Genomic DNA, 26,374 nt, shown 5'->3' on the forward strand with positions numbered 1-26,374 from the left:
GGAGCAACTAATCTTTGTGTCCTACTTGATCCAATGATTACACTCAATGTGATGATTTCCAGTCGCACCTGTTTTAAGAAAAATAATAGAATTTTATTTTATAAAGCTGATTAATACCCAGTGTGTGTGCCAGGCGGGATGTTATTTTCTTTATCCATTCATCTGGTGATACACAGTTTGGTGAATCCCAAACTTTAGTTATTGTGAACTTTTGCAAGAAACAATGTAGTACAATAATCCCTATGATACATCTTCAGGCATAGAGAGTTGCTGGAATAGGAAACATCTTTATTTCTATGGATTTTTTTGTCAAAGAAACTCCACACTGTATTCTACAAAGAATATGCCAATTTACATTCAAACCAGTAGTGTAAAAGAAACATACTGGTTTTAATCAAAGTATTCTGCTCAATGTTTTTCTCAAAGCAAGTTTAACATCTTGGTTCCTCAAACTATAAACCAAGGGATTCATCATGGGAACCACATTTGTATAAAACACAGAAGAAATTTTACTTTCATCCATAGTTTCAGCAGAGGAGGGCTGGAGATACATAATTGCACCTGATCCAAAAAACAAAGACACAGCAATTATGTGGGAACTGCAGGTGCTGAAGGCTTTGGACCTGCCCTTGGCAGAGCTGACTTGAAGGATATTCGAGAGAATAGAGCCATAAGAGATGAACATGGCGATGCTGGACAAAATGATGTTGATGCTCACCAAAATGAAAACCACCATCTCATTGACATATGTGCTGGTGCAGGAGAGCTGCAGCACCGGGAGGAGGTCACAGAAATAGTGGTTGATGGTGTTTGCATCACAGAAGGTCAGTCTCAGCATGCAGCCAGTGTGAGCCATGGCTCCAGAAAAGGCCATCACGTACGAACCAAGCATAAGACTCCAACACACGTTAGGGGACATGATGACATTGTACAATAGTGGTTTGCAGATGGCCACATAGCGATCATAGGCCATTGACGTCAGCACATAACACTCAGAAATGACAAAGAAACAAAAAAAGTAGAGCTGTACCATGCACCCCACATATGATATAATATTCTTCTCTGATGTGAAGTTCATCAACATTTTAGGTGTGAAGACAGAAGAACAGCAGAGATCCACTAAGGACAAATTGAAGAGGAAGAAGTACATGGGGGTGTGAAGGTGTGAGTTCAGCCCAATTAGAGTCACCAAGCTCAAATTTCCCAACACAGTGACCATGTACATGAGCAGAAACAGGAAGAACAGGGGGAGCTGGAGCTCTGGCTGGTCTGTTAATCCTTTCAGGATGAACTCTGTCACAAATGAGCCATTTCCAGGAGCCATTCCTGCTTTGTGAATCTGTGGGTAAAGCAAAAAGGGTTCCATGAGGGGACAGCCAGGCTCTTCCAACAGCACCTTGTCTGCAGGTGTGAGGGACTTGCTCGAGTCTCTGATAATAGCCCCACACAGAACTTCAAAAGGAGCTTTTGTGGAACATCACCAACATGATCACAGAGTGAAGGACAGTGATGCCATGTGTCAACAACAGGCTCCCTTCTGCAGTAAAACTCGAGGCTGAGACCTGTCTGTTGCTGTCCACAATGCACATTCGAATAGCGAGAAGGAAATCCAAATTTCATTTCTAGAGCTAAACTAAGAAAGCATCAGCCAGGAGAGTTCACTCACTGTCCTCTCACAGAACACGCTGTGCCTAAGAGGACAGAGGGTTCTGTCTGTGGGGAGGGAGCTAACACACACCCATGCTGCCACCCCTGAGCCCACTTGTGTCTCAGACAGCTGACTTCTGCTGGTTTTGCTTGCATCATCATATTCTGCAAAATTATGGACAGCTGGGAAATACAGTCTTTTGTTTCTAGGCTGTATGTTCCAACATAAGACTCACCATCCTTAGTCCATACCTCAGTGCTTCTTGCCTTGCAGTTTTCTTTGTTGCTGGATGAGTAATTTCACTTCTTCCGTTTTGACCCTGCTTACTCTTTGATTCTCAGATGGTGCAGTCCACACTTGATACTGGTGTATGCTGCAATCATTTCTGAACTGCAATGATAATTCATGAATGTGGCATCAAATAGTCATACTTCACAGAGGAAACTATATCTTGTTATTACCAGACTTATCACATGTTTAACACAGATGATTTGTGTGTTTCATTATATCATGTATTTGATGGTAATCAGATTAGAATCTTACGCCATCTTCAGGGTACAGATTCTATTTCTCAGTGGAAATAAAGGGGTTGTATTGCCCCAGGGTGTGATCAGTGTTTGGGTCCCAGATCAGACAATATTTGACATAAGTTTTCCCTTCTCTCAAGGGCACATCTCCCTCAGCGGGGCCAAAGACAAACTCCCAGCTCCCACCTGTCAACACCTCTACAGGAAAAGTTGGCGTTTCAGTCTTGTGCTCTTTCTTCCTGCATCGTAAAATCCCAGGGAATGTGCCTCCCTGGTCACCTGTTTATTGCTGGAATTCACCCCTGGGAACTTCCCCCTGCAGCCATTGCTGAAATCAGTCCAATGGTTTACATCCTTTCTAAAGTGTTGACCTCTAATACATTCTGGAAATGTCTACCTCATTTTTTACCTCTGTTTTTAAATTTATTCTGTTTATAGAACTGAGATGTAAAATAATTTTTGTTTTCTTGAATTTGTGAAGTCTTCCTTATGGTATAGCAAGGATGTCAGATACATGATAAGATTCACAACATCATGAATCATTAATGGAAATGAAATGCACAGTTTGAGACACTAGTTTCATCAGTTAGAAGAATTAAAATTAGTTTTATATTTATACCTTTCTGAAATTTTTTATCACGAACCAATCATAAATAATGCCTGAAGAAATCTGTTAAAGGAATCACTTGCCATGACACTGGAAATAATTTTGGAGTTGAAATTGCATAATATGAACTAATTGTTATATATGGCAGAATAGGATGCTGACCTTAGGGAGAGGAGGTCCATTATGGCTGTTACCTTCTACACTGCCAGATGCCTGACAATCCCATGGAGGTAAGTCTGGAATGCCCTGCAGAAATCATGCTGGCCTTATCTTATAAAGAAAGTCTGGAATACCCTCCAGGAACCAAGCAGATCTTATCTCAGTCTGCCATGATGAATACCATCTTTTACATTTCGTATACATGCCGAAGCAAAGAGCATCTACCTAACTCACCTTCTCCCATCCCCCACACCTAAAATGTACAAAACCCCAGTGCTGCTTATCCTGAGTGGCCATTTTCCTCATACCATCCCACCATGTGGTAGTGGCGTGGCCCCTGGTCATCCCCCTGTGGAAGTAGTCCTTCAGACTCTCTCCCCTGAGTAATAAAACCTTTTCTAGGGACAAAAAGCCTCTTTTTCTCTCTCTTAAGCTAATCTGTGTGCCTTCGACTCTAATAAAAATATAACATGGAATTCTATAATATGAAATCAGATCCATACCCTCTTTATCAGTTAACCTAAACAAAATTTTTTATCATATTTGTGCTATATATTTCACTCTGGACATGCTAAAGAGAATTTTCTCTGCCTAGGAGTGCTGTACAACACTGCTTCCTTTCTTCTGCAGAACGGTATATCCCATACGCTGCACTTTGCTTTCTTACCAATATTTTATTAAGATGTGTTTAATTTTGAATTTTTATTAGAGTTCCATTTTTCTGATCTCCCACTGATTTTCCCTTTATTATTACAATAGTATAGTACTTCAACAACAATCACAAGTCCATAATTCAGTTGTTTAAGCATATGCTAACATTAAAGATATAAACAATGGTAGAAGTCCAGCAACCTATTGTCAAGATGCATTTAAACATTTAATTCAGAGTCTATCTCTTATTTGGGAGTGCAGATGCATTTAGCAATGTAGTGTCACTTCTTAGTATGCCACTCTTCACTATACAGTTCCTCCAGGTGAACATCTGTATATGCATGCATACACACATGTATGTGTATATATATATGTATATATATGTATATATACATATGTATACATGTGTATCTTGTATTCTGCATGAAGGTTGACTTATATCAGAGGGAATATATAATATTTGTCCTTTGAGAATTGGCTTATTTCATTGAGCATAATGATTTCTAGTTCAGACCATTTTGTTGCAAATAGAATTTTTTTCTTTCTGATGCCTAAGGAGTATTCCTCAGAATATGTGTACCACAGTTTCTTTACCCATTCCTCTTTCAGTGATCATCTGGGTTGTTTCTACATCTTTGCTATTGTATATTGCACTGCTGTTCACAGAAGATTTCATGTCACTTTCTCATATGCAGATTCTCTCTGGATGTTTACCACAGTAGGACAGCTGGGTCATATGGGCGATTGATTTTCAGTTGTCTTAGTATTCTTCATACGATTTCCATAGTGGTTGTACTAGCCTATACCTGCACATTCAGTCTGTAGCACCCATATCCATTCTAGCAGTTACTATTTGTAAAGTTCTGAATGTAGGCCAATCTCAGTAGGATTAGGTGGAAGCTCAATGTGTTGGGTTTTTTTTAAAGATTTATTTATTTTTATTACAAAGTAAGATACAGAGAGAGGAAGATCTTCTGTCCAATGGTTCACTCCCCAAGTGAGCACAATGGCCGGTGCTGCACCAATCCAAAGCCAGGAGTCAAGAACCTCTTCCGGGTCTTCCTCGTGGGTGCAGGGTCCCAAAGCATTGGGCCTTCCTCAGCTGCTTTCCCAGGCCGCAAGCAGGGAGCTGGATGGGAAGTGGAGCTTCCAGGATTAGAAAGAGTGCCCACATGGGATCTCGGTGAGTTCAAGGCGAGGACTTCAGCCGCTAGGCTCTCAGTGTGGTTTTAATTTGTATTTCCCTGATAGCTAGGGAGTATGAGAATGTTTCACATGCCTATCAGTCATTTGAATTCGATTTGAAAAGTGCCTGCTCATTTCCTTCACCCATTTCCTCACAATGTTGTTTGTTTTGCTGTCATTAATTTCTGAAGCTCGTTGTAAATCCTGGAGATTATAATCTCTTATCGGTTGTACAGTGTGCAAAGATTTTTCTCCTACTCTGTTGCTTGATCATTTGGTGATCATTTCCTTTACTGTACAGAGCTCCTTAGTTTGACATAGTCCCAGTGGTTTATTTTGGCTTTGACTGCCTGTACTTTTGGTGACATTTCTAAGAAGCCTTTCCCAATACCTGTATTTTGCAGAGTTCTTTTTATGTTTTCTTCTAATAGTTTGAGGGTTCCTGGGTACAGATTTAGGTGCCTGATCCATTTAGAAATAAATTTTGTATAAGATGACAAGTAGGAGTCTTGCTTCTTACCTTAGCAGGCCTCCATCCAGTTGTCCCAACATCATTTGTTGAGAACACCAAACTTTTTCCCAGAGTTCTTTGCAGCTCTTTTGTCAAAGATTGATTGGCTATACATGTGTGGGCTCCCTTCTGCGGATTCTATTCTGTTCCGTTGATGATCTTTGTTTTTGTACTGGTACTGGATTGTTTTTATAACCACTTCCCTGTAGTATGTTTTGAGGACTAGAAAAGTGATTGCTCCATCTTGATTTTTATTCTTCGGGAAAGCTTTGGCTATTTGTAGTCTCTTGTGTTTCCAGATGAATTTTTGTATCATCTTTTCTGAGAAGAATTTTTTGGGATTTTGCTTGGGATTGGGCTGAATCTGTATGTGATTTTCACTGTGACAGACTTTTTATTGATGCTGATCCTGCCACTCCAGGAACATGATAAGTGTCTCCATCTTTTAATATCTTCTTCTATTTAGATTTTAATGTTTTATATTTTCATCACAGAGGTTTTCTACATCTTTAGTTATGTTTATTCAAGGTGTTTAAGATTGTTTTCTGCTAGTCTAAAGGGGACTGTGCTTACAAGTTCTTTCTCAGCAATGGAGTTATTTGTGTGTACTAGAACCATTGGTTGATGTTCATTAATTTTGTGTCATGCTATTCTGTCAAGCTCTCTGATGAGTTCTAAGTCTCTTGATTGAGTCTTTTAGTTCTCCCAGGTACAAAATTATATCATCTGTGAAAGGGATAGTTTTAATTCCTGTTTTGATTCTGTTGGGTAATACTTTGTTGAAGATTTTTGTTTCTGTGTTTCTCAGGGATATTGGTGTGTAGTTTTCTTTCTCTGTTGTGTCTGTCTGGTTTTGGCATTAAGATGATGTTGGGTTCACAGAGTATAAAAGGATTACCGGCCTTTCTATTGTTTTGTATAGCTTGTGAAGGATTGGGGAATGTGATTCTTGAAATATCTGGTTAAGCAGTGATGCCATCTAGTCCAGGGATCTTCTTGGCAGAAGGAGGAAGGGATTTAATTGCTGATTCAATCTCAGTCCTCGTTATAAGTCCATTTATTGATTGCCTTATGATTCAATTTTGGTAGATTGTATGGGTCCAAAAATCTATCCATTTCTCATAGGTCATTTGATTTCTTGGTATAGAGTTGCTTGCAATAGCTCCTCAGTATTCTATGTATGCCCAGCGTATGATTGCTATATTTGTTGTTTTGTCTCTGTTTCTATGGAATTGGATCTTCTCCCTCCTTTTTTGTCTAGTTGGGCTAGTGAGGAATCTAGTTTGTTGATCTTCCCAAAGAACCAGCTGCTTGATTCATTGATTCATTGATTTTATGTATTGTTCTTTTGGTTTCTCTCTGATTTCTTCCATTATTTAGATTATTTTTTTTCCTGCTAATCCTGGGATTATTTTGTTGTTGTCTTTTCTAGCTCCTTCACATGTATGTTTGCTTGGTGCTTTTCTAATTTCTTGACATAAGCATTGATTGAAATGAACAGTCCTATTAACGCTGCCTTGTTTGTGTGGTGTCAAGCTTTGGTATGTTGTATAGATGCCTTCATTTGTTACAAGAAATTTTTTATTTCCTCTTTGATTTCTTCCATAACCCATTATTCACTTAAACGTATAGGTTAAGTCTGCAAGTATTTGCATACTCTCTTTTTCATTTTGATGTGTTGGTCTCCAGTTCCATGTTATAATTGTCTGAGAAGATGCATGATATGATTTAATTTTTTGATTTGTTGAGGCTTATCTTGTGACCTATAATATGATAGGTCCTGGAGAAGGTTCCATATCAGATGAAAACAAATATTCTGCATCTGTATGATGAAAGGTTTTGTAGATATCAATCAAGTCCATTTGTTCTATTGTCTGGGTGAGCTCTGTTTTTTCTTAGCTAAGTTTCTGTCTCATTGATCTATCCATTGAGATTAGTGGAGTATTACCATCCCCCACTAATTTTGTATTGGAGTCAATTTCTCCCTTTTAATCCACTAATATTTGTTTCACATAGCTAGGTACATTGACATTAATTATATGTACATTTATTCTGGTGATTTCTTCTTATTAAATGAATCCTTTCATCATTATGTGGTGTCCTGATTTATCGCTTTTAATGCTTTTCAAGTAAAAGTCTATATAATTTTATATAAAACTAGCTTATAGATGGGTTTCAGTTTTTGTTCCAGCCCACTAATATATGTTTGATTGATGAATTAAGCCTTTTATATTCAGGGTTAATATCGGTAGGTAATGATTTGATCCTGTCATTTTAGTAATGGATTGCTCATTTGTTTTTATTTAGCCATCTTTTTTTGTTTTATTGGAACATTCTCCATGTTTTCTTTTGGTTTTGATAGGTGATATTCTTTTGCTGTGTCAGTAGGACATCTTTAAGTAACATTTGTAGGGCAGGCCTGGTGGAGTTTAATCCTGCTGTTTGCTGTGGAAATATTTTATTTCATTTTCAAAGGCAAAGGAAAGCTTTGTTGGCCAACTTTTTTAGGCATGTCATTTTTTTGTTTTTGTTTCTTCATTTGTTTTCTTTTGGAATCTGGGATATGTTACTCCATTATCTTCTGGCCTGTGGAATTTCCTCTGAGAGAGCGACTGTGAGTCTGATTGGGGTTCCTCTAAAAGTTAATTGATTTTTAATGTGAATATTTAAGAATCTTTTCCTTCTGTTCAATCAAGCAAAGAGTACTTGATTATGATGTGTCATTGAACACATTTGAACCCAGCCTTCTGCAACCCATAACTCTTAGGTTTGTTCTTTTGATAGTGTACCTTAACTCCTAAATAATTTTCTTAGTTTGACTCAGTCTCTATTCCAGCTTTTTTATTATTCCCGTGTTACTACACAAAAATCTGTTGTGGACAGTTGACTTTCATTTGCAAAGTAGCCAGTGAAGGTTGAAAGAAGAGGGAAGGGGAAAGTTCTCCTGGGAGAGAGCCAGGAGATGGGATGCCTCCTGAAAGAAGAGAGCGAGAGAAAGAAGATGGAAGGCAATGCACCTGCTGGGAAGGAGCTGGGAGAGTGGGTGCCCCTTGAAAGAAGAGAGGGAGAGCCATCAAATATTTTCTGAAGGGTCTTGTATTTTAAGCATTCTCTGATAACTCCTTATCTGTGAAGGAACCTATGGGGAAGATGTCCCCCATTGGTGGTCTCTCAACCAGTTGAGAAATAACTAGACAATTCTTATGCCATCCACTTGAAGTTACGTCCAGTATTTTGGTGGGCTTGGATGGTCTCAGTGACCAGTGTGGAGCTGGTGGGAGTCTGGGCCATGAAATTCAGCATGTCCCTGAACCTAACTGCTTTAGCTCTGCCATCTGCTTCTGCTTGCAGTTGAATTAAACAAACCAGCAAGTTAATAGCACAGCTCTATAGCTGATTTTACCTCCTGAGTTCCCAGTAGACTCCCCTTCCTACCTGCCTGCTGGTGGAGCTCTGATTGAATGATCACCACTAGGGTGTCGTGACACTGTAACATTACTCTGCTGTCTCGGCTGCTTCCCCATGTCATGGGTTTTCCAGATGTCCCTCTGCTGTCAACCTGTCTCTCTTATTTCCAGTGATCATACCCTCTGCTTCACTTTGGTTAATCCTTCTCTGTCTGTTTAAACTTCTCCTCACCTTATTCTGCCACCTCTTTCCTCCCCGCCCCCTGCCCATCCCTGATGTACTCATTATGAATAGAGCTCCAATGTTGGTTTTTTTATCCTTTTTTTTGAATTCTTCACATAAATACATGCAAGTGGGTTTAAAACCTATTTCATCATTTTTTTACAAAAGTAAAACTGTTGCCACAAGCTTGAGAAATCTCCACACTACTTTCCACAGCATCTGCACTAATTTACATTCTTGCCAACAGTGCATAAAAGTTCCCCTTTCTCCACATCCTCTCCAGCACTTGTTACTTTCTGTCTATTGGATAGAAGCTGGTCTGACAAGGATGAGGTAATGTCTCATTAGAGTTTTGATTTAAATTTCTCTTATGGCTAATGTTTCTCAGCATGTTTTATATATTTTGTGTCCATTTATATTTTTATAACTGCCTATTCAGATCCTTTTGGGGTGTTTTTAAGTTGCCAATATATTATGAATAATAATCCATTGTTGCATAATTGTTACAAAGAATTTGAAACAAAAGACAACAGCAAACTCAGTTCTTGTCTCACCTGAAAGAAGAATTTTCATGAAGACAATTTCAGTGTGCAAAGCAAGAGTTATTTAAGACAGAAAAAGATCTCCAACCATAGTGACAGGCTGGGGCTCCAAGTAAGAAAAGACTTGAGAAAATGGTGGAAGTGGTGTCTTTTATGCACCATCTCAGAGAGGGAAGCAAATGAGTCAAAGGGGAGAGGAGAATTCATCATCAATGGGCAGCACTCGACGACCAAAGCTCAGTGGGTTCTTTCCTCAGCTTAGGATATTTCTATCCTACAATGCCAGGAACCAGTTGCAGGCAGATAAATTTTATCTGTGAATTGAGCAAGTGAATGTGATAGGAAAAGGAAGAGGAAGGCACCTCCTGGGTTTGGTCCTGGAAATGGGGTGCCTCTTGAAAGAAGAGAAGAAGAGACATCAAATGTTTTCAGAAGGATCTTTGGGTTTTAAGCATTCCCTAACCCCTCTTTGTCTGTGTGGAAACCTGTGGGAAAGATGTTCCCCATTGATGGTCTCTCAAGCAATCAAGAAATGGCTGGGCAATCCCTGTGCCACCCACTTGCAGGTGTGACCAATATTTTAGCAGGCTCGGGCAGTGTAGTGATCCTATCTAGTTCCTTTTGAGCAGGGTGGGACTGGTCACACCTCTTCCAATTCTTGCAAGAGACTGAGAACAATCAGATGCCATTTCTTTACTTCGATCTTGACTATCTCAGAGATGGGGATGCTTTCTCTCAGGGGCACTGACTTAGAGTGTACCCATGGGAGGATACAATGGGAGAAAAGCAAGAGTTTATATTTTCAAAATGCAACTTCACTAGGGACCACAGATCCTAACTAATTACCTTTTAACTCATCTGACTCCCCACATATAAATACATTACAATTCTTTTAATTTTTTCATTCTGTTCGCTGTATCTTCAGTCTGTTGATAATTTCCTTTGGTGTGTCGAAACTCCTGAAATTTCAAACAACCCCATTCCTTGAGTTTAGTTTTTGTTTATGTGCTTTGGGTTTCTCATTCAAGATGTCATCACCTAAACCAATGTCTTGAAGTCTTTTCCCTACAGTTTCTTCAAGTAACATTTTAGTTTCAAGTCTTGAATTCAGGGCTTTGATCCATCTTGACTTGAATTCTGTATGTAGTGATAGGCATGGATCTAATTTCATTATTCTATAATATCTATAAGCTTTAACAGATTTTGTATTTACACATTTCTCAGGTTTCTCATTGCTAAGCAGTCTTTCTACCATGATGCATACCTATGATACCATCATACTCATGACTGTTGCTGAAGGACTATACTATTATAATAATATGGAGGAAATAGTGGGAAGAAAGGGAAATGCTGAGGATTGAAGAGGAAATCTCTGAGCCTATACAACTGTGACATGAAAAATAAAACTTAATTTAAAAATGCCTGAAAAAGTTTATTAAATGAAACACTTATCAAGACACTAGAAAGAATTGTGGAAACGAAAATGAATAATACAAAATCATGTAATATGAAATAACATTATTTATACAGTATGAAATATAAATGAATTCATAAAACTACGAAATTATATAATATGAAGTTATTGATGGGATTATCATTTTGAAAGGTTTATTTTGTTTATTTTTACTGGAAAGGCAGATTTACTGAAAGGAAAGTTAAAGAGAAAGAGTTTTCATCTGCTGGTTCGCTCCTCAAGTGCCTGCAATGACCAAAGCTGACCCAATCCAAAGGCAGGAGCCATGAGCTTTTTCTGGTTTTCCCATGCAGAGGCAGGGTCCCAAGGCATTAGGCCATCCTCGAATGCTTTCCGAGCCCACATGCAGGCAGGGAACTGGATGGGAAGTGGAGCATCCAGGACAATAACTGGTGTCCATATGAGATGCCAACACTTAGAAGGTAGGATTTAGCCATGCAGTCATGGCACCAGATCCAGGGTTTATCTTTTGTAAAGTGAAGTCTTGGCAATTTTTGTCATAAGTCACTTGGCTGCATAAATTACTTTCTACCATCTCTATTCTGTTCCATTGGTCTATATATCAGTTTTTCCCAAGAGAATGCTGTTTTAATTACTATAGCTTTGTATTTTACATTGAAGTTAAGAATTGTGATGCCTCTAGCTTTATTTTTCTTTTATTTCTCTGCTCAAGATAGATTTGGTTATTTTATGTCTTGTGATTCTACATGAATCTTATGATTACGATTTCAAATTCTGTAAAGAATGTTATTGCTATTTTGCTATAGATTGCATTGAATATTAAAATTAGACATTAGCATTAAGCATGTAGTATTTAGTACTGTACATTTTAATTATATTGATTGTTGGGGCAAGAGGTGGACTGTATTAAGGTGGGTCATGACACTAATCAGCTCATGAGAGAACTGGGTTTGGGAGCAGATTCTATGGGGCTTCGTGAGTATGGAACTCAGCAAGACTCATGGGTACTGGGATTGGGAACAGGCCAGGCTGGTTAAAGGCTGCAGCACCCACAGGCACACCCAAATATTGGATGTGGGGAGAGCCAAGCTGAACATCCACCAGCACACACAAAGGCTGACACTTGGGGGGTCAGACTGCTATAGCTCCTGCTGGTAAGCATGACAGTTAGGACTAGATGTCGGCCAGGCCAGGCAGGGCCGCTTCACTTGTCATCAGGTGTATGAGTTGGCTCTGTAGGGGAAGTGTCACACAGGGACAGGCCAAACCATAACACACTGGCATGTGTGGGAGCCCTGTTGGGGTGTGGGCCATACTGAACCAGGCTAGGCTATCACACCTACCATTTTGCATGAAAGCCAGGAATGGGAGCCAGCTAAATAAGGCTAGACTGCAGCACCTTCTAGTGAGAGTTGGAACTGATGGAAAGTCAGGTCAGGCCAGACTGCAGCTTCTAATGGCAAAGACCAAGATGAGCAACATGTTATGTTCAGATGAGTCAAAGTAACCACTGGCATGTGCAAAATCTGTGGCTGGGAGTGAGCTTGGTCAGGGAGCCCTGCTGAACTGCAGTTCCCACTAGTGAATGCAAGAGCTGGAATGGGGGGTGCAGCAAAACTGGCTAGACATGGCTGAAGCATACCTTGGCATTGATGTGGACTGGATCTGAGATATTTCAGACCCTGATAGGCTCCAGTACCCACTGGTACACAAAAGCCAGGGCAATGTGTTGGTTATTCAGTGGTGTGTTCTTTTCAACTCCTTGATGCTGTAATTTTTTTTCTTCTGTTTAAAGATTTTGTTTTAATTTCGTATCTTGACCTTATTTGGTGGCTTCTCATTTAAGGGAATGTATAGTGATGGAGTAATAAAGCCTACCATGTCTAGATATGAAAATACAATACAATAATAAGCATCCCTACTTCCAAATCAAAGATGAACTCCCAATGAAACTGTTGGACATACCTAGGTGCTTGACTCTCTGACCTTGTCTGTATCAGCAATGGTGAGCACACTTAAGTAACAGACTGATTATATTCATAAGGAATTATAACTCCTGAAGAAAGATTATACTATTGTAACTATATGGGGAAAATCAGTTGGAGGGTGAGATTTTGGGGAGGGGGGATTCCCAGACCCTATGGAATTGTACCATAAAAGTCAAAAATTAAAAATAAAAGATGCAGGGTAGGTGAAGGACAGGCTGGGCTAGGTCTCTGCACCTGCTGAACCATGTGAGAGCTGGGACTGGGTGTGGATCAGGTGTGTCTGAGATGTAGCACCCAACAGTAAGAACCAGAATGGGTGTTAGCCAGCTGGGCAAGGCCACTATTTCTGAGAGGATGGGATTTGGGCCAAGACAGGCTGGACAAGGACCCTCTGGTGTGCATAAGATCTATGTTGGGAGATGACCTGACAGAGGAGCTTGGGAAACTCTCAGGACACTGTCCCTGCAGGTTAGCATATGAACAAAGGCTGGAGCAACCCAGATCAAGTCAGGTTACAGTACCTATAGCATACATGTGGGTCAGGTCAGGGGGCGGGCCAGGCTGGGCCAGTTCGTAACAACCACTGGCAGATATGAGAACCAGGATGGAGTGCAAGACATGCTGGGTTGTGCCATGACACCAGCCAGTTCACATTGGGGCCAGAACTGAGGGCTGGCTAAGCTAGGCTAGGCTAGGCTAGGCTAGGTTTTAGCACCCACAAGCATGAGCTGAACTGGGGCTAACCCGGGCTAATCAGGCTGTAGCACTTACTGGTGGATGACAAAGTGAGGCAAATCATGGCAGTCTGGGCCACAGCTCCAACCAGCACACGTAAGACCCATAATGCAGGATGAGCCCAGCAAGGGAGAGGTAGGTGCTCCCCTGCTCAGCCATTGCTCCTGATTATGAGCATGAAAACTGTGCCTGGGGGCAGACCAAGCTTGCAGCGCTACAACACTCGTTGGCATGCATATGAGCTGGGTTAGGGAGAGATTAAGGCTGGGCTAAGAGACCGTACCCTCTGATATATCCATGAGCAAGAATAAATGCAGGCTGGGTGGCTTTGCTGAAGTATTGGCTAACAAGTGCCAGAGCTGGGAAAAGTCCTGTGAGATCAGACCTTTGAATTACCTGGGAAGTGCAAGTTCCGCCCCTGAGAGTGCGTCCAGAAGAAAAACTGCGGCACCTCTCTGATGAGCTGCAACTCTGCAGCTTTGTAAATGTATCCAGCTATTAATTTAATCCATCACTTTCCGGACACTTCCTCTGATGACAACAGAAAAGGAACAAATAAGATTCTTCCTTAACCTTTTGGACAAGGTCACAGGTTGAAAGTTAGAGGAATGTTCAAACAGTCAACGGGGAAAGCTCAACTTTAAAAAATAATTGAAAAAAAATGAAATATCTTGAACAGAAGGCTCAAATACCCTTTGCCATAGTAAATCAGAAACGGGACAAGCATTTAGTTTTTCCACAAAGTAAATATACTTCATACTATCGGGTTATACACTTAAAATCACCCAATTACTTGATAAGATACTGAGTGCACATTTTCAATTTAAAAAGTAAGTCTGGAAAAAAGAAGTATGCATCAAACTAAATCTTTTATTAAAGGCACAAAAACTTTCATGCATAGGTATGTTATCTTTAATCACAACTGTTTCATATTTATTTGCTTACTTGAAAGACAAAATGAAAGATTGAGAGTGAAAGAGACAGGTAAATTTTCTACCTTCTCTGCTCCCTCCAGAGAGCAAGAAAAGTCAGGGCCAGTTCCAAGTCCAAACAAGCAGACAGAAACTCCACCAACTGTCTCCATACGAATGGGCAACACAACAAACCTGGGCCAGCATCTGCTGCTCACCAGTTTCACAGAAGTTAGCTGTATCATACGAGAAGAGCAAAGACACAAAACAACACATAATATGGGATGCCAGTGGCACAGGTGGTCCCGCTGTACCACAATACTGGCCCTGATCAAAGCATTCTACTCAACGTTTTTTTCAAAGCAAGTTTAACATCTTGGTTCCTCAAGCTATAAATTAACGGATTCATCATAGGAACCACATTTGTATAAAACACAGAAGAAATTTTTCCCACATCCATGGATCCAGCAGAAGATGGCTGAAGATACATAATTGCACCTGATCCAAACAGCAAAGACACAGCAATTATATGGGAACTGCAGGTGCTGAAGGCTTTGGACCTGCCCTTGGCAGAGCTGACTTGAAGGATATTAAAGAGAATAAAGCCATAGGGCCCAGCGGCGTAGCCTAGTGGCTAAAGTCCTCACCTTGAAAGCCCCGGGATCCCATATGGAAGCCGGTTCTAATCCCGGCAGCTCCACTTCCTATCCAGCTCCCTGCTTCTGGCCTTGGAAGGCAGTCGAGGATGGACCAAAGCTTTGGGACCCTGTACCCGCATGGGAGACCCAGAAGAGGTTCCTGGCTCCTGGCATCGGATTGGTGTGCACAGGCCCGTTGCGCCTCACTTGGGGAGTGAATTATCGGACAGAAGTTCTTCCTCTCTGTCTCTCCTCCTCTCTGTATAGCTGACTTTGTAATAAAAATAAATATTTAAAAAAAGAGAGAGAATAAAGCCATAAGAGATGAACACGGTGATGCTGGGTACAGTGATGTTGACTGCACCCAATATAAAAACCAAGAGTTCATTGACATATGTGCTGGTGCAGGAGAGCTGCAGCACCGGGAGGAGGTCACAGAAATAGTGGTTGATGGTGTTTGCATCACAGAAGGTCAGTCTCAGCATGCAGCCAGTATGAGCCATGGCTCCAGAAAAGGCCATCAAGTATGAACCAAGCAAAAGACTCCAACACACGTTAGGGGACATGATGACATTGTACAATAGTGGTTTGCAGATGGCCACATAGCGATCATAGGCCATTGATGTCAGAACATAACACTCAGAAACAACAAAGAAACAAAAAAGTAGAGCTGCACCATGCACCCCACATATGATATAATATTCTTCTCTGATGTGAAGTTCATCAACATTTTAGGTGTGAAGACAGAAGAATAGCAGAGATCTACTAAGGACAAATTGAAGAGGAAGAAGTACATGGGGGTGTGAAGGTGTGAGTTCAGCCCAATTAGAGTCACCAAGCTCAAATTTCCCAACACAGTGACCATGTACATGAGCAGAAACAGGAAGAACAGGGGGAGCTGGAGCTCTGGCCGGTCTGTTAATCCTTTCAGGATGAACTCTGTCACAACTGAGCCATTTCCAGGAGCCATTCCTGTGTTTGTGAATCTGTGGGTAAAGCAGAAAGGGTTCCATGAAGGGACAGCCAGGCTCTTCCAACAGCACCTTGTCTGCAGGTGTGAGGGACATGCTGGAGTCTCTGATAATAGCCATAACAGAGCTAAAGAATGAGCATTTATAAACACCAGCAACACACTGACAGAGTGGAGGACAGTGATGCCATGTGTCAACACGACTTCCAGCAAGAACAGGGCTGAAGGAGATGCAGGATGTCTGTGACAGCACTGTCCTTGTTTCCACATCCTTTCTCCTTCATTAGAGACTTCCCTCTGCAATAAAACTCGAGGCTGAGACCTGTCTGTTGCTGGCCACAATGCACATTAGACTAGTGAGAAGGAAATCCAAATTTGGTTTCTAGAGCTAAACTAAGAAAGCATCATCCAGGAGAGTTCACTCACTGTCCTCTCACAGAACACGCTGTGCCTAAAAGGACAGAGGGTTCTGACTGTGGGGAGGGAGCTAACATACACCCATGCTGCCGCCCCTGAGCCCACTTGTGTCTCAGACAGCTGACTTCTGCTGGTTTCGCTTGCATCATAATATTCTGCAAAACTATGGACAGCTGGGAAATACAGTCTTTTGTTTCTAGGCTGTATGTTCCAACATAAGACTCACCATCCTTAGTCCATACCTCAGTGCTTCTTGCCTTGCAGTGTTCTTTGTTGCTGGATGAGTAATCTCACTTCAAGTTCTGTCTTTTTGACCCTGCTCGCAATTTGATTCTCAGAGGGTGCAGTCCACACTTCATACTGGTACATCCTGCAATCATTTCTGAGCTGCAATGATAATTCATGAATGTGGCATCAAATAGTCATACTTCACAGAGGAAACTATATCTTGTTATTACCAGACTTATCACATGTTTAACACAGATGATTTGTGTTTCATTATATCATGTATTTGATGGTAATCAGTTTAGAATTTGACACCATCTTTTCCTCAGAGTACAGATTCTGTTTGCCAAAGGAAGGGAGTTGTATTGCCCCAGGGTGTGATCAGAGTTTGGGGCCCAGATCAGACAATATTTGACATAAGTTTTCCCTTCTCTCAAGGGCACATCTCCCTCAGCGGGGCCAAAGTTAAAATCCCACCCCCTCCTGTCGAGATCTCTACAGGGAAATCTCGTGTTCCAGTTCTTGTTCTCTTTCTTGCTGCAGCCAAAACACGCAGAGGATCTACCTTCCTGGTTACATGTTTAGTTATTGGTAATTTTTTGCCAATGCTGAAATCGGACCATGGTTTATATCCTTTCTAAAGTGTTGACCTCTAAGAACTTCTGAAATGTCTACTTGGATGTTTGGCTTAGCATTATCGTTTTGTTTTGTTCACTAATTTGAGCTGTAAAATAATTTTTGTTTTTTTAGACATGTGAAGGTCTTTCTTATGGTATAAGATACATGTAAGGTTCATGAAAAGAAATTCAAGATCATTCATCATTAGGGATAATGAACTTAACAGATTAAGGCTTCTTATGGCCTATTGACAGGAGTAAATTATTTTTCTGTTTACAAACTGCTAGATTCTCTTCATCAGTAAATAATCAAAATAATGTCTCCTCATATTTATTACAGGTAACGCTTATCAAAATGCTAGAAAGCATTGTGGAGATGGAATTGCATAAAATGAAATTGTATAACATGAAAGAATATAGAATTGTAGAATTTAAAATCAGAATCACGCCCTCTTTAATACACTTAACCTAAACACTGCTACACATCACCTATTACAAATCTATACAACATTTATCTAATGAGAGTAGTTGACAGTAATTGCTGACTGGAAGTCCTAAAGAGAATTGTCTCTGCCCAGGACTGGTCTAGAACACTGTACTTTCATAAAAACGTGTTAGTTTCTTTCAACGAGAGCCCTTCTATAGCAGGAAGAAATTTCCAGTATACTACACTTGCCCTTTCTTGTCTGCATTTTGTTAAGATATATTCATTAGGATAGAGCTACAGCCTTAGGGGCTTTTAAAATTTATTATTTATTTGCAAAACTTCACATAAATATACAACAACTTCACAAAAATACATAAGCACACGCTTAAAAACTTTTACAAAATTAGCACATTATCACTACATGTTTGAGAAATCTCCACACTGCTTTGCACCGTGTCTGCACTAACTCACACTCTTGCCAACAGTGCATAAAGTTCTTCTTTGTCCACATCCTCTCCAGCACTTGTTCCTCTCTGTCTCGGGACGGGGTGAGGTAAAGTCCCATTGTGGCTTCACGTTCCCTGATGGCTGATGTTTCTCAGCACCTTTTCATGTATTTCTTGTCCATTTATATTTCTTTCTTTGATGATTGTCTTCTTAAATCCTTTTATGCAGTTATTTCAGTTGCTGATACAGTCTGAATAGTAATCCATTGCTGGATAAGGAAATTACAAGGTTTTGTTTGATTTTTCCCATTCTGCCTGATGGCCTTTTCACTCTATTGATAATTTCTTTTGATGTGCCAAAACTTCTAAATTTGAATTAATGCAATTTCTTGAGTTCAGATTGTTGCTTCTTGGGTCACACTTATGATGTCATCTCCTACACAAGTGTCTAGAATTTTTTCTCCACATTTTATTCAAGTAACCTCACAGTTTCAACTCTTAATTTCAGGTCTTTGTGCCATCTTGATTTGATTTTTTAATATGATAAGTGGGATGGATCTAATTTTTCTATATCATGCATCAAAATATAGCAGATTTTATGGTTATATATTGTTCAGTTCTTCATCACTAAGCAATCGAAAATAATGCCTGGAGTTTATTAAATAAGAGCCCTTCTGTAGCAAGCATTTATTTCCACATACTGTACTTCGCCTTCCTTTTCAGCTCTCTGTGACTCTGGTCCAAAATTCCTAACATTGGAATCATAATTGCAACATCTAAGTCACTGGGTTGTTGTGACAGTTAAATAGAAAAATACAAGTAATATGGTTAATGATGAACAGCCAGTAAATGCCAATCATCATTAGCCAGGCTCCCATAACTGCTGAAGAACCCACCACATACCACTCACCAACTTTTCTTTAATCTCCAAGTTCCCCTAAAAAACACCTTTGCCTTTACTTCTTTTTTTAAATTATTTTTATTGATTACATTGCATTATGTGACACTGTCTCATAGGCTCTCGGATTCCCCCAGCCCCTCCCTGTACCCTCCCCCCATGGTGGATTCCTCCACCTTGTTGCAGTATTACAGTTCAAATTCAGTCAAGATTCTTTCCTTGCAAGCATATACCAAGGATAGAGTCCAGCATCTTATTGTCCAGATAAATTCAATGGTTTCTTGGGGAGACCATCTCTGGTCTGAAAACAGAGCTGGCAGAATATCATCCTGATCAATTATAAGCCACAACATGACATCAACATCAATTTACAACATTATGGAATTAATTGACATGGTATTGAGTAATCAATATGTTAAAACAGTGCAAGTTCTTAACCACATCCTGTGACTACTTCATTGACATTTCAATTTCAGTTTATACACAGAACCGGCTGCTATACACCTTAAAATTGCTATTCAGCTGTCTTGTGACTATTTTCATTTTAGCATTCAGCAGTTTATAGTGTTGAAGCTTAATTTTGCTGACCTTGACAGATTTTGGGGTAGTCTAAACTGGCTTATAACTCTAACAAGGCATATGTCAACAGTTGAAGTGCAGAACAGATTTAGGAGGGGTGTGCAGAGAAATCTTCAATACCTTAGTAAGGAGTAATTAATCTTTGTGTCCTACCTAGTAAGGCATGTGTGAGTCCATGCTGACCGTTTTCCTGTCTTGTTCCAAGCTTTCCTTGTTGTTCTCTATCTATTCCAATGTGTGTGTGTGTGTGTGTTTTGGGGTAGGGGGCTCCAGAGCGACCCTGATGCTCATTGCAAGATAGGGTGGGGATCCAAAGTTGGAATTAAGTGAGGACCATAGAAAGCTCCCCTCCCTAGTCCTGAAGGAAGCTTACTGTTCTGTTTCTGCGGACTGCTCGGGGCTCCTGGCTGTTGTTCCAATGACCTTGGATCCTGCAAGGAAGGGTTTGGGCTTCTTCCATTCCTGTTCCTAAGTGTAGTGCAGAGTACAAAGGATGAACTTTTTAAAAGATGTACTTATATTATTTATTTCAAAGTTAGAGTTACACATATAGAGGGTCGGCGGGGGGTGGGGGGAGCATAGGAAAGAGAGAAATCTTCCGTTTCCTGGTTCAACCCTAGATGGCTCCGCCTGCAAGAGTTGAACCAGGCTGATGCCAGAGCCAGGAACTTCTTCCAGGTCTCCCACATTAGTGACAGAGACACAAGCAATTGAGACATTGTCTATTGCTTTTCCCAGGCCATTAGCAAGGAGCTGGATCAGAGATAATCAGAAATAGAGCATCTGGGATTCAAACAAGAGCCCATATGAGATCCCAGCATTGCAGATAGTAGCTTTACCCACAATGCCACAATGCCAACCTCAAAACTCTTATTTAAGGAAAGCAATTCTCCTCACCAGTATGTAGCATTTCTTCATGCGGTCTTTTTATTTTACATCTACACTGCTGTTAGAATGAACTCCCAAAGTATGACTCTGGCCTCCTTAGCTTAAGAATTTTCTGGTCTTCATTACTCACTGGAAAATTTACTCATTATAATAAAGTCTTTTATTGAAAAATCAATTATTTTAATTGACTTCTATATTTGGTGCATATTAACTCCTACATAAATTCAGTTTCTTAAAACTATATGAGTTTTGAGAGAAAAAGATGGCCGACTGCAGAGAGCTGGTGTAGGGTGGAGTAGGGAAGGAGGGGAGCCGATCCAGCAGAGAAACAGGCCAGGAGGTGCGAAACTGTAGGGAGAAGAACGAGAAGGTCACTGGAGTCCACTAAAGCAAGAAGATCTACACAGCGTGAAGGAACAGCCGCAAAAAGTAGGAAAGAAAATACAGCACGCCGCGAGAAACCTGGTGAGTCACGATCCCAGGCAGGGGGAAGGCGGCGGAGGCTCAACCGCCCCAGGGAAAACAGAGGCGGCTGGAAGGATAGGCGCCCACACCGACAGGGGCACCAGTCCCCTGGAAGGCAGGAGCCCCCAGAGGAGGCTACTGGACTGATCATTGGGTGCATCATCCCTGCAGAAGTGGAGGAAAAGCAGGGGAGATTTCCCAGAGGCTTGCCTACCCGCTGCTCAGCGGCTGAGGGAGAGTGCAGAGGGAACAGGAGCGGCGCTGTGGGACTGGGGCTCAGAGATCCCCGTATCGGCTCTGAGCTGTGGACTGGCTGTGGGAGAGTCAGTGGATCCTGTTGCTGGACTCGCCCTGAGCCCCAGAGGCTGGGCAACGCTCGACAGGGCCTCACGTCCTGGGCAGAGGAGCAGACTAGTGGGGGCATATCTCACCTCAAGGGCTCTGTGCCTCTCAGAGATCAGCTTCTACCCTTGAGAGAGTGCAGCTGAGGAAGTGGCTTCTTCAGGGCAGAGTCCCCAGCTGGGCTCAGCTAGAGAGGCCAGACCAGAGCGGGCTCAGCTGAACTGGCCGGACAGGTTTTCCCAGCAGGAGCCCACTCGGAAAGACCTGCCTGCTGCTCCGCTTCCGAGTTTGGCACTGGGGCCGCGGAGATTTCCAGCCCAGCACAGGCCGGGGTTGGGGATTTTAGACTCCGAGCAGCAGGAGCCCCTGCTGTGCTAACCTCAAGCCCTGAAGGAGAGTCTCGGCTCAGCACTGAGGCGGAGACCCCCGCTGTATTAGCCTTGTGACCCAAAGCCCAGGCGCGGCTCAGCAGAGTGAATCTGTAGGGCACTGCCTTTGAGAGGGAGCCACAGGGGAAGGGGCCTGGCACTAGGGCTGGCCCACAAAGCCTCCTGACCCAGCTCAGGGCTGTGATCTACAGACCCTGAAAGCAGCTGGTGACTCAGGCAGTAAGCCCTGCTGGGCTCAGCCTGAGACCCCAAACCAGAGCCGGCTCAGCTGAATCACCGCTAAAATCTCAAAACAACAAGAAGCAAAAACACAATGAGGAGAAGTATCAGAAAAAGCAATGACCCAGAGGAAAGATCAAGCACTCCCTCCCAATACAACCAAAAACTAATCTCAATATCTGAGATGCAAGATGAAGACATAGAGGAACTATCAGATAAGGACTTTAAGAAGCTAATGATGAAATTCGTCAGAGAGAGTGAAAAGCGCTGGGAAGAGTCTAAGGCATTCGAAAACCATATCACTGCAGAAATAAATCAAATCAAAAAGGGAATCCTCGATATAGAGCACAAAATTGAAAGCCTAACCAACAGAATGAACACAGCAGAGGACAGAATATCAGAATTGGAAGACAATCAGAATGAAAGGCAGCAGCTCATCAAACAGTTGGAGACAAATCTAGAGAAAGCCAATAGGTCCATACAGGAAATGAAAGACAACCTCAAAAAATCAAATATTAGAATAATAGGCCTTCCCGAAGGAGTGGAAAAGGAGACAGGCTTGCAACGGGTGCTCAATGAGATAATACAGGAGAACTTCCAGAATATTGGAAATATAAATCCAGCACAAATCCAGGAAGGGCAAAGAACCCCCAGGAGATACGACCCAAACAAATCGTCTCCCAGACATGTGGTCCTCAAGCTACCTTCAAGTGAATACAAGGAAACCATTCTAAGACAAGTAAGAAAAAAGGATAAGATTACTTTCAGGGGAAGGGAAATCAGGATCACAGCCGACCTATCAGAAGAAACGCTCCAAGCAAGGAGAGAATGGGGTAAAACCTATCAAATCCTGAAACAAAACAACTGCCAACCAAGAATAATGTACCCAGCAAAGCTCTCATTTATATTCGAGAATGAAATCAAATACTTCAACAGTAAAGAGAAACTCGAAGAATACATCAACACGAAACCAGCTCTGGAAAATCTCCTCAGGAAGGTGCTAAACCCAGAAAGAAAAAATACAAACCAAAATCAAAGATGGCAAATGGGAAGACCTCCCCACTAAAATCCATACAAGAAAAGTCAACCAATCAAGAACTCTAATAGTCGCAAATACACACTTGCATACTTACACTCATGGCAGCCCAAAACCAATTCCTTTCAATATTATCTCTAAACACAAATGGCTTAAACTCACCAATCAAAAGGCATAGATTAACGGAATGGATCATCAAACAGCACCCAACTATATGTTGTCTACAAGAGACACATCTAACCAGAAAATCCTGTAAGAAATTTAAAGTGAAAGGATGGAAAAAGACATTTCATGCCAATGGACGAGAAAAAAAGGCTGGCGTAGCTGTTCTAATCTCAGATGACCTAGACTTCAAGCTGACAGACATCAAAAAGGACAGAGAAGGACATTATATATTGGTGAAGGGACTGATCCATCAAGAAGTAATTACAATCGTGAACATATATGCACCTAATTCCAATGCGCCTAGCTTCGTGAAGCAACTACTTACAGACTTAAGGGGAGACATAGATACACACACAATAATAGTGGGTGATCTTAACACCCCACTAACAACTATAGACAGATCAACAAAACAAAAACTCAACAAAGAAACAACAGAGCTCGTACAAACATTAGAACAACTAGACTTGGTAGACATTTATAGAATTTTTTATCCTAAGACCACAGATTATACATTTTTTTCAGCAGTGCATGGCACCTTCTCCAGGATCGACCACATGATAGGACACAAAGCAAATCTAAATAACTTCAAAAAGATAGGAATCATACCATGTACCCTCTCAGACCACCACGGAATGAAACTGGAAATCAGCAATTCAAAATGTCCCAGGAAATATAGAAACTCTTGGAGGCTGAACAATATGCTATTAAACGAACAATGGGTCAGGGAAGAAATTAAAGATGAGATCAAAAAATTTATGGAAACCAATGAAAACTCTGACACAACATTCCAAAACTTGTGGGACACGGCCAAAGCAGTGCTACGGGGTAAACTCATCGCAATTGGAGCTCATGTCAAGGCCCAAGAGAGTTGCCAAATACAGGAACTAAACACACACCTCCAGGAATTGGAAAAGCAGCAGCAGATGAGCCCCACACACAACAGGAAACAAGAAATCATCAAAACAAGGGAGGAAATCAACCAGATAGAAATAAAAAAAACCATACACAAAATCAACGAATCAAAAAGCTGGTTTTTTGAAAAGATAAACAAAATAGACACCCCGCTGGCCCGTCTGACAAAGAAAAAACAAGAGAAAGCAAGAATTAACAGCATCAAAGATGAAAAAGGCAACATAACAACAGACATTACAACCATTAAGAACATAATCAGAAATTACTACAAAGCACTGTACTCCAACAAATCAGAAGACCACCAAGAAATGGAAAAGTTCTTAGACTCACACAACCTGCCAAAACTTAGCCCAGAGGCAACAATCAACCTGAACAAACCCATAACTGAAGCAGAGATTGAATCAGTGATTAAAGACCTCCCAACAAAGAAAAGCCCAGGCCCAGACGGCTTCACTACAGAATTCTACAAAACATTCCGAACAGAACTAACTCCAATCCTCTACAAACTCTTCAAAACAATAGAAAAGGAAGCAACCCTTCCAAACTCATTCTATGAAGCCAACATTACCTTAATCCCAAAACCGGGCAGAGATCCTACAGAGAAAGAAAACTACAGACCTATCTCTTTGATGAACATTGATGCTAAGATTCTCAACAAAATCCTAGCCAACAGAATTCAAAAACACATCAGACAGATCATTCATCCAGATCAAGTAGGATTCATCCCTGGAATGCAGGGATGGTTCAACATTCGCAAATCCATAAATGTGATACACCACATCCAAAAACTGAAAAACAAGAATCACATGATAGTATCAATAGATGCAGAAAAAGCTTTCGACAAAATTCAGCACAACTTCCTGCTAAAGACCCTAACCAAGGTAGGCATAGATGGAAAAATCCACAACATAATCAAAGCAATATATGCAAAACCCAATGCCAGCATCATACTGAATGGAGAAAAACTGGAACCCTTCCCACTGAGATCTGGAACAAGACAGGGATGTCCGCTTTCTCCGCTGCTATTCAACATAGTTCTAGAGGTACTCGCTGAGGCCATAAGACAAGAAAAAGAAATCAAAGGAATCCAAATGGGAAATGAAGAAGTCAAGCTTTCACTATATGCAGATGACATGATTCTTTATATGGAAGAGCCAAAAGGCTCAACACAGAGACTACTAGAACTTATACGAGAGTTCGGTAGAGTGGCAGGGTACAAAATTAATGAACAAAAATCAACAGCCATAGTGTATGCTAACAGCCCCAAGTTGGAAAAAGATCTAACCAGCAAGATACCATTCAAAGTAACAAAGGAAAGCATGAAGTATCTGGGAATTAACCTAACCAAAAATGTAGGAGACCTATTCGAGGAAAACTACAAACTACTTAAAAAAGAAATTGAACAAGATCTAGAAAGATGGAGTAACATCCCATGCTCCTGGATAGGTAAAATCAATATCATTAAAATGTCTATACTGCCAAAAGCAATATATACATTCAACGCAATCCCAATCAAATTGCCCAAAACATTCTTCACAGACCTGGAAACAATGATTCAAAGGTTCATCTGGAAACACAAAAAACCACGAATAGCTAGAACCATTCTCAAGAACAGGAAGTTAGCAGGGGGAATCACAGTTCCGGACCTCTGGACATACTATAGGGCAGTGGTTATCAAAACAGCCTGGTACTGGCACAAAAATAGAGAAGAAGATCAATGGAGCAGAATAGAAACACCAGATGGGAACCCACAGAAATACAGCCAAATAATCTTTGACAAAAAGACAAACGACAACCCAGGCAAATGGGAAGGTCTGTTCAATAAATGCTGTTGGGACAACTGGTTGATAGCCTGCAGAAACAAAAAGATAGACCCACATCTCTCACCATATACTAAGATCAAATCCAAATGGATAAAAGATTTAAACCTACATCCAGAAACCTTCAAACTTTTGGAAGAAAATGTTGGAAACACACTGGAACACTTAGGGGTAGGCCCTCACTTCCTAAAAAAGACTCCAGATGCAGTAGAAATCAAGACCAAAATAAACAATTGGGACCTCATCAAACTAAGAAGCTTCTGTACAGCTAGAGAAACAATCAACAAAGTAAAAAGGCAACCCACAGAATGGGAGAAGATTTTTGCACACGACTTAGGTGATAGAGGGCTGATCTCCAGAATATACAAAGAGCTACAAAACAACCAAAATGT

The 26,374-nt window shown here is 41.1% G+C and overlaps 2 protein-coding genes across 2 annotated transcripts; both read right to left on the reverse strand.

Moving 5' to 3' along the window:
- Positions 1–394: 394 nt before the first annotated feature.
- Positions 395–1,333, reverse strand: LOC101525391 (olfactory receptor 8B3-like). Its single transcript, XM_004597715.2, has one exon. The coding sequence runs from the start codon at positions 1,322–1,324 to the stop codon at positions 395–397; it is 930 nt and encodes a 309-aa protein (XP_004597772.2). The 5' UTR covers positions 1,325–1,333.
- A 13,527-nt stretch (positions 1,334–14,860) lies between these two features.
- LOC131480110 (olfactory receptor 8B3-like) lies at positions 14,861–16,137 on the reverse strand. Its single transcript, XM_058662559.1, is given in 3 exon segments — positions 14,861–15,122; positions 15,471–15,822; positions 15,825–16,137. Coding segments are annotated over 3 exon segments (927 nt in total).
- Positions 16,138–26,374: the final 10,237 nt, after the last annotated feature.

The sequence above is a fragment of the Ochotona princeps genome, chromosome 4 (genome assembly GCF_030435755.1).
Source record: "Ochotona princeps isolate mOchPri1 chromosome 4, mOchPri1.hap1, whole genome shotgun sequence".
Lineage (NCBI taxonomy): Eukaryota > Metazoa > Chordata > Mammalia > Lagomorpha > Ochotonidae > Ochotona > Ochotona princeps.